This window comes from Lissotriton helveticus, chromosome 1_1 (assembly GCF_964261635.1).
Source record: "Lissotriton helveticus chromosome 1_1, aLisHel1.1, whole genome shotgun sequence".
NCBI lineage: Eukaryota > Metazoa > Chordata > Amphibia > Caudata > Salamandridae > Lissotriton > Lissotriton helveticus.
Genome location: NC_136057.1, coordinates 1,417,272,828 through 1,417,287,180, shown reverse-complemented (window position 1 = coordinate 1,417,287,180; position 14,353 = coordinate 1,417,272,828). Strand labels below are relative to the sequence as shown.

Sequence of the window (14,353 nt, the reverse complement as noted above, 5' to 3'; positions counted from 1 at the left end):
CTGGGCAACCTAAGGTATAAAATATGCTCTTCTCCATCATACTTCTCGGTGGAGGCCACGTAGAGTATGAGTAAAGCCTTCCAGAGATAAGCTTTGGATCTATGTTGGATGAGTTCTTAAAAAATCATGGCACTGGTGAGGGGGGAACAGCCTTTACAACGCAGGCATTACCACGCGCTGCCATTGCTACGCTGCTTTTACAACGCAAGCCGTTTCAACGACTTGCGCTGGAGGGTGCTGTTGGACAAGGAATAGTTTAATTTTCTATTCCAACACCTTCCCTACTGTAACGTGGGCTGGAGTTGGAATAGAAAATTAAACTATTCCACTATCCAGCGCTTACAGCGCAAGTCGTTGTAACGACTTGCGTTGTAAAAACAGCACTGTAATGGCACGCGTGGTAATAGCCCGCGTTGTACTGTCATACAACCCTTGTGAGGTTGGAACGGTCTTGCTAAATTAAACATAAGAGTGAATGATGTGATTGTTTTTGTTCCCAGGCTTGAGTTCCTCAATACAGTGAGGCCCATTTGGAGTTATGAGACTGGTCGCTGTATGGCTGGTACAGCTAAGGCAGACCTGACAACTTAATGAAACAGTTCACTGTATGAGGCGGGGGCGTGGCTGTGAAAGGCAGCTGGCCTTGTGCTGAGTACTGCTTCTATTAGAGGCACATCTGCCCGCTTGATTGCCACTTACTCCCCAAAAAAAAAAAAAAAAAAAAAGAACAAAAGCTTGCCGGGGCTGCTGCCACAAATGTCCGTAGGTGTTTTCACACTCCTTAATTCACTTGGGCTACTCAGAGCCTCCAAAAACAGCCGAAAAGTCACTATTGTGCAGTGGTTTTAAGCTGTTTTCCCACCCACTGTGTGATGTCGGCTCCTCACCACGTGACCTTGTGAGGGGAGCCAACATCGTGTGACAAGGTGGCATTGTGTGAGTTGGTAGGTCAGCACTGCTTCTGTTAAGCCATCTAAGGCTGGCACCTGGCCTGCCACATGTAAAGCTCACCTCCTTTTTGGAAGCCTCTTTTTCTGGAATAGCTCATGCCTCCATGGTAAGAGTCACCTTTGGAGGGGAAAAAAGTGATGTTAAAACTACTGACTTTATGACTGCTCTGCCAACACTTGTTTTCTTTTCAAAGACAATCCCTCAAAGCTGGGTCTGTTTTCAACAAAAGTTAAAACTTTTTTTTAAAAATACAAGTACCTCATGAACTGAAAAGAGGAAAAAAAAGTGGATGGACACTCTAAATGGGTTACCCTTCTGTTAATATGGCCACCATCAGTTCCCCCACCAAGCGAGTTTTCCCAGTAGTGATGCTTGCAGCAGCTCCATCATCAGCAAAGCTGGATCGCCTGACCTCTAAATGGGATGAGGGAACTAAAAGATGAGCAGTTTAGAAATCTGCCAGTGTTGCCAGACTTTCCATTAATGCTCACTGGGGCAAGAGTGTTGAGGGCTTGTTCTATGGGGCATTTTATAGGTTTAGCTTAATATGTTTCATTGTTAGGAGACTGCAAGTTAAAACCATGATACATATGGATGCACATAATGTCACCTTAAGCAAGGGAATGCTGTACAAAACTTCTCCAGCATGGTCATAATCCTCATTTTGCATTTAGAACATCTTTACTGGTATCACAGAGGCCCCCAGCACAGTGGAAAATTGTTAAGGGTCCACATATAAAGAGGGTAGCATGATGGAAGAAAAAGCTATTCATCTGTAACATTCAGGGCCAGCTCTAGGGCAGTGCGACCGGTGCAGCCACACTTGGCACTGAACTTGGAGGGGGGGGGGGGACCTTGTTTAGAAATAACACAGCTTTAAAAAGAACCTGTTGCATAGTTCCTTGTGTACCCGGCAGTTTTCAGACAACAATGAAAATGTCAAGATAATTCTGGTGATTAATATTCAAGCTGGGGAGAGACTGTAGTTTTGTCTAGTGGCAGTTTTGACTCATGATCAAGTAGCGCAGAGGGTTAATATGCCTGCAGCAAGGAACGATTGCTCAATAGGTTACTGCCTTTGTTACAGTGATCATTTTGTTACTTGCAGTTCATAAGTTACAACCCTAATATTGAACAGTGAGCTATGACCTTTCATGAAAGAGCTGCATGCAAACTGCATTGTATAGATTAGACTGTTAGTTATTTCCCCAATGTTTCATTATCCTAATGCTGTTAAAAAGGTTTTGTTTGGGTAGAAATACATTCTTATTAAATAAGCCAACCACTGTTGTACATTTTAAATCCTGAGCTTGTGCTTCTCTAGACCAAACGCTCTTAAAACATACTGTCTACTAGAATTGGTGACATGTGACCCCTACACCTTGTAATCCTCACTGTGTTATGTGACATTTACTACAGACTGATTTACACACGTATGATTCATTGACTCAATATAATTGTGTGTGATGTAAAGAGCTGTGACACCCTACACTGATATGAGTAGCACTATAAAACAATTTAAATGCGAGGGAGAGAGGGCCTATGGAGAGATGAGGGGTACTGGTGGAGGGTGGTAGTGAGGGAATCCATGGAGAAGTAATTTTTTGATGGAGGGCAGCAAAGATTGACGCACTGGAAGACATCAGCTCTAAAGCTGCCCCTGGAATAGTTCTCCGGCATGGTTGCCATCCACAGAATTGTCAGAGAATATTTGTAGTGCTATTGGAGACCACCCCAGATAAATGAGAACATGTTTTAAGAGTCAGTGTGTGAAGATGATATTGTGATGGTAGAACCAGTTACTTACCAGTAACATTAATTCTCAGCTTATGAATACGAGTAAAGTTCTACACTGGGAAGATACATAAAGTGGACATGGTTGGGGCAAGTGCCTCTCCCTCTGTTCGTTTGGGTTATCTGCTTTTTGGTAGGGAATAGCTGGGGTCTCTACTAAAGTTGCGTACATTGTGAGGGCTCCCATGCATTATAAAGCTGCTTGTTTTAGTTGTCACTACCACCACCCTATTTCCTTGCTTCAAAATATCACAGGACAGAAAGCCTGGGTTATTGGGTTATTATTTTTGTTTCCCCTGTTCACTGGTTCTTTTTTTCTTTTTTTGGTTACCTGTGCAATGCAGCTGGGAGTGTCCTAAGCAAAATCACTCGATGCTGCAGATGAGCAAATTTGATTGGTAAGTTTGCCATTTTGCCTGTCTTGTTGTGGTCTGGTTTGCCTGCGTTCAGTAAATCTCCTGTACAATGCAGTGTCATAATAAAGCCAATGCGTTCCATCCATTGCAGGGGTTTTAGTAGCTTTAAGTGCCCAATTCATTTCCCCCTTTTCTCCATTGTTGCCCTTCTAAGGCAAGTCTGTTTTGAATCGTAAAATGTCCTACTCAATTCCCTATCATCCCCATTGTAGCTCATGTGTAGTAGGCTTGCTTTGCATCCTAAAACGTCTGGTCCTAATAATCCAAACCTTTTCTGTGTGTTGCAAACGTGTTGCATTACCTATATGTGTTTTCCATTGTCCATCATTGACTTTGTGCGCGACATGGTCTCTGTATTGCAGGCTTACACAAGATATATATTTATTGGGTCCCAATTGCCATTTTTATGTTCTTGTGTCTTCCAGGACACCCATCATTTGGGTGAACAGACCTTTGCCCCTCTGGGGACTGCAGGTATGTCTTACACAGTTGTGAAACAAGTATTTAAGTTCCAGGTGTGCTGTGTGTCAGAATATTGTGTAAACTAATATCTACTGGCAACAATTTTGATGGGATCAACTTGCCTGATATCCTTAATGTAAGCCTACTTAGGGGATTGTAAATTTACAATTCTAGCTCCACACCTATTTACCATGACAATATCAACCTCAAGATTTGGTGTACTGCTTTGCCGAGTGTCGGGGGTGTTGTGATATAGAATCTGAGAACAGAGTATTTCATGAGGCCCGTTTCCTTAAGTCTTGTGGTCTGTAGTTGGGTAGAGAAGTGGACATTGAAGTGATATGAGCCTCAGTTTTTCTGTCATTGTGAACTTCACTAAATCCAGACATCCCACAAGCCGCAAGTCCTGCTAGGAATCTTACAGTGATGCCTGTGGTGTTGTGGAGTGTATGCCCTACTCACATCAGTCTGCTGCTTCTCTGCGAGTCCTTCACACATTGCGGCCAATCCCATCCCTCCCTTCTTGTGCTGAAGTTACAGTCTCTGGTGAAAGGTCGAAGTAGCATAAAACTCCTACTAATACTGTACTACATTACTATAGTGCTTTGCGCCTTTAAATGTCTAGGCACTGACTTCAAAAGTGTTGAGGGCTAGTCATTTAGTACTCGGCCAACCAGGATGCTAAGGTTGACTTTTTTATGTAAGAAGTAGCAGAATATACTCCACATAAATCTGCTGGGAGCCCACCTTAGATAGGGGACCGGCACCCACATACAGGAAAACCTGCTCTTGGCACAGGGCTTCAAAGATGTAGAGCTCTGAGGGGTCAGAGAGTCCTAGATAACAACAAGTAATGCTGTCTGTTGTGCTTGGGTCATCCCCAGACGTTTTGCCTTTACTCCTCTATTTCTGCTTAATTCATTTTGTTGACCTTAGGACTCTGGCTCTGCACACTTTACTACTGCTAACCAGTGCTAAAGTGCTTGTGCTGTCTGCTTAAAACATGGTAACATTGGCCTATACCCAATTGGCATATTTAATTTTTTTATAAGTCCCTAGTAAAGTGACAGAGCCTGTAAATTAAATGCTACTAGTAGGTCTGCAGCACTGATTGCACCACCTACTTAAGTAGCCCTTTAAACATGTCCAAGGCCTGTCATTGCAGCCTGTGTGTGTGCAGTTTCAAACTGCCATTTCAACCTGGCTAAATAGACCTTTTGCTAGGACCAAAAATTCCTTTTTGGTACATACAAGGATGTGCCCTGGGCAGCCCAGAGAGCAGGGTGCACTATTGCAATGTATTTAAAAAGTTGGACATTTACTTTTAAGTTTTACATGGGTTAAATTCGTTTTTCACTACTGCAAGTCTGCCCTCTTCCACAGGATAACATTTGAGTTACATTATTACATTTAAAAGTGTAATTTACCAATGGGAACAGGTAACTAGTTCATGTTTGATGTCACTAGAATCACAATTTAAAATGCTAACTTATGGTGAAGTCAGATTTTAAATTGCAAACAGTAAATGATGTAGCAACCAGGGGCTGATTGTTACATCATTAATACATAGATCATACACTTAGGCCTAAACTTATCATGCCTTTGCATTGTATGTGCGTCAGACAAGGCAACTCGAGGACAATGCAAAGACTTCTATAACATTTTCAAAGCCATGCAAGGGATGATATGTGCTGCCTAGCGTGCTTTATAAAGAAATACAATGCAAAGCAGATGCTAGTGCTGTGTAGCATTATATTTCAACCTGGAAAGCCTTCCATCGATCGAGAATGGGATCTCCCATGCACCCAAATAGGGATTTTGGCGCATTCCCAGATTTACTAAAGCTAGTCAACCTGCAAATGTGTCGAAATGCTACACCTTCCCCATTGATGCGCAAAACGCAGAAATATCTTCATTTCTTCTTGTTATTTAATCTTTCCAGAAAAAGGAAAATGCCTCTAAAAATAGTTATTGTGCTGGAAGGCGACCCTTCCTGCACAAAAACAATCATGCCCATAACACAGGCATCCTTGCACTACAGTGCAAGGGTGCCTGTGTTGGCACTAGTAAGCACAAAGTGCACCAGTGCAAGGATAGAGTAGAAATGCTTCATAGCATTATGAATATGGAGCATTTCTGCTCTGGGGTGGCAGAGTGGGCTAAAGAACGGTGATGGATTAAACCCAGATCAGTTGACAGGGGGTGAGTGCTTGCATTGTCAACGCTCCGTCCTTTATTTCCTTTGGTTTTTCTTTGTTCGCTGAAAGAATGGCAAACCTGCCCCTTAGAATCAGAAAATTAAGTGATAGTCAAATGGGGAAGATGGTGTGGCGCCGCGGCTAGGGCGACTGACTCCGGAAGCTGGGGATCACGGTTCGGGCACCTATGGCAGGTTAGCCCAGCAACATGTGACTCTGGGCAATAGCTTGCTTAATCTTCCCAACGGCCCCCAGCGCCCAGAGACCCTTGCGGGTGATTGTGCGCTTTACAAATGTGGATTTATTATTATTATTATTATTATTAGTCAAATAATTAATATAAATTTGCAAACTTGACACAGAACGTTGTAAAATTTGGGTTTGGAAGAGCAAAAGACAAAGTTTGCTGCATACAAATGTTGATGAGCAGAAAGAGAGGTGCTCGTGTACACTCATGACGGATTTCACACAGACAGAAAGCAAGTCTACAAGCATGGGCAAAAAACAAGTACTGGACAAGTAAGGTTTAAAAGTTAAATAGCGATTTCCTTGCCCTTTGAAAAACAGTTCTTCATTTTTTATAATGTCTTATGCTCTCATTCAGAGTTGGGAAGTATTTTCAGTTTGAAGACAATAAAATCACAGAGTATGCGGTAAAAACATTTTCCACATGCACATTTTGCCAGGAACAAGCTAGTGAACTCTGTGTGTAAAGTGCCCTGAAAAGGAGGAATTGCCGAAGGAATCAGGTGAGTACACACCGCTTAACATGACAATTCTTCCTTTGTGAGCAGAAATGTTGTAATAGCACAGTATTTCTTCACATTCGAAAGAATCATTTCAGCATTATCAGAAATTGTGGGGGGAAAATTACAGCATTGATTTTCGCAATGTACTCTGACTGCTCTCCTTTGGTGAATATTTGAAGAAAAGCTGAGAAACATCTTGAAGACCAAGAAAGATGCATTGGGACAGATTTCGTTTACCACTGTCATTCGGTCCCCAAGCACAGGCTATGGTCAGTGGTGGCTGGCAGGAAATGGGGTGGGGGGTGGGGGGAATTGGACGGACACATTTTGTTTACAAAACAACACCTACCTTTTGCTGCCTGCTGTTGCTCTTTCGCTTCTGTCTCTTCCCACGCTGCCTTCTCCTCAGCTTTGGCAGAAGCAGGAAGCACACAGGCTCCATCCCCTAGGTCAATCACAACACTGCATTGTGATTGGTCTGAGCACCATGGTTCGACGCTCAAGATGCAAATTGCGCATGGCTGTTTGGCTGCCACGAGGGGCCTGGCCAATCAGTCATGCATACTTAGGGAGTGCAAATCACTCCTCCCCTGTGACCACAACCCTGCCCTAACCTAGCCCTGTAGTGAAAAATAAAATGATTAAAACAGGGTTATAAACATTTTATTTTTCCTTTCTCCTGCTCCCAGAGCAGTGGTACAGTGCTCCTCTGCCTTAGCGAAGATGCTGTCAGGGGTGGAACTAGCAGGGTGTTGGGAAAACCCTTCCACCATGCTACAAACACACACATGCACAAACACTGGCCAGAATAATTGTATGAGTGTCGTATCACCGAAACACCAGTGGGAGCTGAAGTGACATCATGCACACTTTGACCTCTGATGATATTTCCAGTCTTAGTCCATCAATGGCTTCCTATTTGCTGCTGAGTGCACTTCAGAGCGACACGAATCAGCAGGTCCTCGGCACAGGCCAGTCTCTATTCGGACAGTAATCCACCATGTGCACAACAGAGTCCTCTGATAATGTGCAGCACAAAGTCAAGGATCTCCGGTCCCACGTCCCCACAAATGTATCTCACCCGTTACTGAAGAATGGCACCCATAATTATACTGTTGTGTGTCTTTGAAGTTGGGGTTGTTTAGGGGTTTTTCCCTTTGAACAACAGATGTTTCACCTAAATCGGAGGCCTCTCTGCCATGGGGCCTTGGAATGCAGATCTTAATCTTTAGAGGGTTATGATCCAACCCCTAGAGGCTAAGTGTCGCAACCTCTATCTTCAATCTATTCCATTGGGCTCTTAAGTCGCAGAGGTCTGCCCTTCCTGTGGGATGCTCATGTTTTATGGCTGTCGATAGGAAAATTCACAGATTTGCTCCCTCCCTACCCCCATCAAACCCCTGTGTCCACTATAGCCACGGTCTCTGAGACACTGGAAGCATAGAAATTTCCATATTCTATGATTGGCATTTATTATCAAGTTATTCCAAATCCCCCTTTAGCAATAGGAAGGGTTTGGCACTGCGAATCCATTGATATGAACCATTGTGAGGCTACTCCACTGCAATCCACCATTGCAGTGTGAAGTATTGTCAACCACTTCCCCATATTAGCATATGGGAAGAGCAGGCCTCATAGGTTGTGAAAACGCACATAGGTATTCCTCACTACCTGGGCACACTTGCACTGTTGTGCACCCCACACTTCGATGGCAGGAGGGACACACTATTCCCAGCACCAGTGGTGCCAGTGCACCCACCCGAGACTGCACAGCGGACTGGACACAAGTTTATCCGATACGTGTGCCTGTGCGCATGCACTAGCCTGCGTTGGCAGATGACACACGCAATCACAGGCACCGTAGGTGCAGGTGAGCTCTCACAGCGGCCTACAATGGCAAGCTGCTCATGAGTTTATTCACGATCAATGCCAGCGCGCACCTGATGGTCTGAAGTGACAGATCGGCCCATGTTGCAGATCAGTGAATAAGCGCCACTTCCCAACACAGATAGGGATGGTGGGCTCCCTTTCATGTGGCAAATGCATTTAAGAGTATTTCACTACCAGGGCCACAGCACATGCACTTTAGCACTGGTTATCAGTGAAAAAGTGCACACATTTCAACAACCAGCAAAATGAAGTCAGCAAAAATAGGAGGGCAGAAGGCAAAAAAAAGTTAGGATAAATTACAGCAAGGATGCTAGATCTAACACATATCCTAAGGAAGAGCAGGAGGGGGGGCTATTTCCTGCCCTCTCTGTGATTTGAGTGTGCAGTGTGGCATTGTGTAATGTCATTGCTATCTTTGGCCTAAAAAAAAAAACACTCCAGCTGTAGTCGGGCCCTGGCTTCACCTTCTGGTGCAGGGCTTGCTGTGCTTTATGGCAGGCATGGGGGGAGGGAGGGATGGTCTCAGCTGCAGCTCCGGCCTCGTACAGTGCCCCTGCTATTACTAGTGAGCGAGAGGTGCTAAGGTGGTGGTATTGGTGGTGGTGGTATTGGTATTGGTGGTGGTGGTATTGGTGGTGGTATTGATGGTGCTGGTATTGATGGTGCTGGTATTGGTATTGAGTTGGTGGTATTGGTGTTGGTGGTATTGGTGGTGGCATATGTGGTGGTGGTGGTTTTGGTGGTGGTGGTATATGTGGTGGTATTGGTGGTGATGGTTTTGCTGGTGGTCGTGGTATTGGTGGTGGTGGCATTGGTGGTGGTGGTGGTATTGGTGGTGGTGGTATTGGTAGTGGTGGTATTGGTGGGGTGTATTGGTATTATCGGTGGTGGTATTGGTGGCGGTGATATTGGTATTGGCGGTGGCATTGGTGGTGGTGGTTGTGGTATTGGTGGTGGTATTGATATTGGTATTGAGTTGGTGGTATTGGTGTTGGTGGTGGTATTGGTGGTGATTTTGGTGGTGGTGGTATTGGTGGTGGCTTTGGTGGTATTGGTGGTGGTATTGGTATTGGTGGTGGTGGTATTGGAGGTGGTGGCATTGGTATTAGTGGTGGTGGGGGTGGGGGTACTGATGGTGGTATTGGTGGTGGTGGTAGTATTGGTGATGGTGGTATTGGTGGTGGTGGTATTGGTGATGGTGGTATTGGTATTCGTAGTATTGGTGGTGGTGGTATTGGTATTGGCAGTGGTGGTATTGGTGGTGGTATTGGTGTTGGTGATGTTATTGGTGGTGGTGGTATTGGTGGTGGTGGTGGTATTGGTCGTGGTGGTATAGGTGGTGGGGTTGGTGGTGGTATTGGTGGTATTGGTATTGATAGGGTGGTATTGGTGGGGTGGTATTGGTGATGGTGGTTTTGGATTTCGTAGTATTGGTGGTGGTGGTATTGGTATTGGCGGTGGTATTGGTATTGGTGGTGGTATTGTTATTGGTGGTGGTGGTATTGGTGGTGGTATTGGTGTTGGTGATGGTATTGGTGGTGGTGGTATTGGTGGTGGTGTTGGTATTGGTGGTGGTGGTATTAGTCGTGGTGGTGGTGCTGGTGGTGTTGGTATTGGTGGTATTGGTATTGATGGGGTGGTATTGGTGGGGTGGTATTGGTATTGGTGGTGGCGGTGGTGGTATTGGTTGTGGTGGTATTGGTGGTGGTGGTATTGGTGGTGGTGGTATTGGTGGGTGTGGTGGTATTGATGGTGGTGTTGGTATTTGTGGTGGTGGTATTAGTATTGGCGATAGTATTCGTAGTGGTGGTGGTGATATTGGTGGTGGTGGTATTGGTGGAGGTGGTATTGGTGGAGGTGGTGGTATTGGTGGTGGTGATATTGGTGGTGGTGTTGGTGGTGGTGGTGGTATTGTGGTTGTGGTGGTATTGGTGGTGGTATAGGTGTTGGTGGTATTGGTGTTGGTACAGGTGGTATTGGTGGTGGTGGTATTGGTGGTGGAATTGGTGGTTATGGTGGTATTGGTGGTGGTGGTGGTATTGGTCATGTTGGTATTGGTGGGGCGGGGTGTTGGTATTGGTGGTGGTGGCATTGTGGTGGTGGTGTTGGTATTGTGGTGGTGGCATTGTGGTGGTGGTGGTATTCGTGGTAGTTGTATTGGTGGTGTTGTTGTTAATAAAACAGGCTTTTGAAAACAACCCATCAGGTGGCTTTAGTGCAGATGACATGTAACATAGATGTGCAGTTGTCAGCTTAAGCCCATTAGCACAGGATTATGTGCTACCTGGAATTCACATGACTTAATTCACTAATAGTTTCTAAATCTATTTTACTTGGGGTGGGGGGTTGAAACAGACATGAGATAATGTTGTGTATTGATTTAGATTCCGTATGAATTTCCGGATTCATGCCCTTATATAGGTACAATTCACATTGCTCTTATATAGGCATAGAAACCCACTCCTTATTTAGGCGTAGCCCATGCTACCCAAATACAGGCATGGCTACTTACATCCGTTCATCTACGCCAACACGATTTCTTGGACAACCAGACTCTTAAGGCGTTAGGGACATCCCCTTGCTTGAATATTCATTTCTCCAAGAAACTCATTATTATGCATGAACATCTATTCCTTAGAGGTTCATTAATGACGTTCATGTGCCCGACTCTTACGTCAATACTGGCATTCCTAAACACCTTCAAGGTATAAATGTACCTTCACATGCTATGGCAAAGCTCGGTGTGGTTCGGTGCAGCTTGACTACCTACTTGCACGACGCAGCTCGCCACAGCAAGTACCGAAGGAAGCCAACTCCCCAGCTGACGCACTGACCAGAAGCTGTCATCCTCCTGCCGAGAATCCAGCTCCAGTGTTTCTGACTCCCCTTGCGGGGTGTTTGGAAATTGAGTCCCGGGAAAGAGATACCAACCTCTCTCATTCCAATGCATGGAGCTGATTAGAACCTAGAGAAACCTTTGGCAATTCTTGGCAAAACTAAACCTATGCTAAACCAGCACCTACTTCTTCCCTCGTACTAGGCCTAGGTTAGGTACATTGGGGTAGGCGTATTTTAGAAGCACCATTTGAGTATTTTCGCCTGTGTTATTCATGTATGTATTTTTATATATGTCATATCAACAGACCATGCTATTACAGTATTATTTTATATTACTGTTTACGCTGTACGCATTATACTTCACAATCTGTCTCACGATTGTAGCAGTTCATATCTCTTGCATGAGAATAAGACTGTTCAATAAACCCTTTTTATTGAAACGCCCGTCTCTCTATTTCTGTGCAACTCTGTAGAAACGAAGCATGCACGATTGACTGAGTGAAATAGTTATCTATTGTTTCCACGGCTCTGACGATATTGTTCCGACTCTAAGGGAATCAAAGTTGTCATGTTGATGCGGTTGTCAAAGACTAATCCCTTCATTTTCATTTAAGAAAGTTTCTAGTGACCTCTGAGTAAGCTGGCACACACAATTAAGTTTAATGTACTCGATAGAGACATACTGACCTCAGTCCTATGTCAAATCTATAGTGTATATGATTCCAATGCGCAGAGCCTATTAGGGATATAGGAACTACACTACATTAATGCCGGGTTAAAGTGATTTAAAGCAGGTGCCTGTTTTACGGAGGTGGCTGTGCTGCTAAAAAAAACACAAGCGAGTTCAGGTTAAGCAGAGCATGTCTGGCCTGCAGTAAGAGAAACTCAATAAAGAAAATAGTGCTTACAGGCTACATAACAGGTCCCGTGTAACAACCAAAGTAAAAGGGCCAGTAGCCATGGAAGGTTACAAATGAAGACAAGCTGTACTAAGGTGGGACAAACAAGCCTATTAACAAATTCGAAGGTAGCATTTAGTAAAGACAAGGACACAAGCCAATGAAAAATATTTTCGTAGAGTGTGCACAGCTACTCTCTCATACTCTACTAGAGCAGTCTCGCAGAGCGAGTAGTGCAATTGCGCTGCCACTAGGTTCGACCAAAAAAACCCATTAGTGCTTAAACCAGAAACCTGACGAGGTGGTTGTGGAGGGCGAGCGTCACCTCGTGGCTGCCATCGAACAATAGACAAGACAGAGGGTGAAAGGTTCATCTCCAAGCCCGGCAGTGAGGAGCAAAGGGCTTGAGGTCATTTGCTGACAAAAGGAAAAGATGATTGTTTGGTAGACTCTCTAGAAGGCCACCTTTAACAAACACCCAGGCCTGGCGCCAGCTCATTTCTAGGTGGATGCACTTAAATGCACAAAGGCAGTTAGCAGCAAGAAGGACAGACCGTGCTAATATATGTCAATGCTTGCAATGTATATTACCATCATAAAAACACATAAGGGCTTGTGATGCACAATGAAAAAGGGCATGGTGGTGCCGCAGCAAAGCAACACTCAACATCGAATCCCCGCTTTACATAGAGCCACATGACTCTTCCCTTTACAGAATCAGGGTTGTGTGCTTCAACCATGGTCAGACAGTTGGTGCAACCATGTGACCCAGTTTGTATCGCCACATACCAATTGATAACCGTTGGTGGTGTGGTTCCGCGGCTGTGGCCACAACACTTGGAAGAGCTGCAACTCCTTGTTCCACTCAAGACTCTCTCTCCAGGCTTCGTTTTCATTTCTCCAGCACCCCTGAAATCCCAACTGACATTTCTGCCCCTAGGACAGCCAGATCACAATGGCAGTGTTCATTGGTAGAGGGAGCAACATCACGAAAAAAAATGATGGACGGAGTGTTGAAACTTTTTAACCACTCTCCCCCAGTCACAGATCTGGGTTTAATCTATTGTTATTTTGCTTGCCATGTAACCCAAATTTGGACCCAGCCATATGCAAATCAGCCTTGATCCTGCTCTCCATGGGAACAGTCTAGTCCAGTCCGAACGGCTGGGACTGGTTGCGGGTTATCACCCCTCAACAGTTAGCCTAGCTTGAATCCAGTGGCGCAGCGAGCAAGAGACCCACCTCAGGGCATACCCAGGGCCAGCCGCGGTCGGTAGTGGGAGTACCTGCCGGGCGGTGACGTTGGGAGGGGGAGGGGCAGGGTGGGGGATAGTAAACTATGGATTACAGTGGTTTACACGTAAGTAAACATATAAATAAATAAAACAAATTTCATTGTGCGCATGTCATCGCATTTGGGCATGCAATGCACGCAACGAAATTCATTTTATTTATTTATATGTTTACTTACCTGTAAACCTCCGTAATCCATAGTTTACTACCCTCCACCCTGCCCCTCCCCCTCCCCACATCACTGCCCGGCAGGTACACCCACTACAGACCGCAGCTGACCAGGGCTTTAAGTGGGATGAAAAAACTGAGAGGTCTCTCAAAGAGGCATGGCCAGTGTAATTAAGGGTGTGGCATAAAACAGGTAAGCTAAAAATCTGTGCTTAGCACAGTGTGCCGCCCGACTTGTATTTTGTTGTTTCTGTCATTGCATCCAGACATATGATGAATTGAAATTGTACTTGTAAAGCACACTGCTGCCCCAGCAACAGGTCGTCCTGGCGCTGTACTTATACCGCTGTGGAACCCTTCCTGGCTTTTCCCTGTGAAATGTCCAGTTCTGGGCACCCCCAAGGTGAAGCCAGGCATCCCAGCGCTGTTGGGGCCGTTGTGGAGATTAAGCAAGCTATTGCCCAGAGTTGCAGCGTGGGACCCATGACTAGAATAGGCACCGAGGTGAGAATTATCAGGTCTGAGGAAATTGAGCCCAAGACCCGCCGAGGCGGGAATTGAACCCTGGTCCCGGGCCAGACCTCTGCATTAGGGTCTGCCGCTCTAACCATTGAGCCACGCTTCTCCACAATACAAGTGCTACAACAAGTCAGGACTATTGTCTTTGTCAATGGTTGTTAGTTGCATACGATAAA

General features: G+C 45.1%; 1 protein-coding gene across 1 annotated transcript in view; it reads left to right on the top strand.

The window, feature by feature from the left end:
* LOC144764134 (potassium channel subfamily T member 2-like) overlaps positions 1-14,353 on the top strand; it is a gene marked incomplete at its 5' end in the record, with an annotated part of 1,271,238 nt that overhangs the window by 526,396 nt on the left and 730,489 nt on the right. Inside the window, 2 exons of the mRNA XM_078650285.1 lie at positions 3,090-3,143; positions 3,587-3,635. Coding sequence (XP_078506411.1) covers positions 3,090-3,143; positions 3,587-3,635 — 103 coding nt within the window. The remainder of the gene's footprint in view (positions 1-3,089; positions 3,144-3,586; positions 3,636-14,353) is intronic.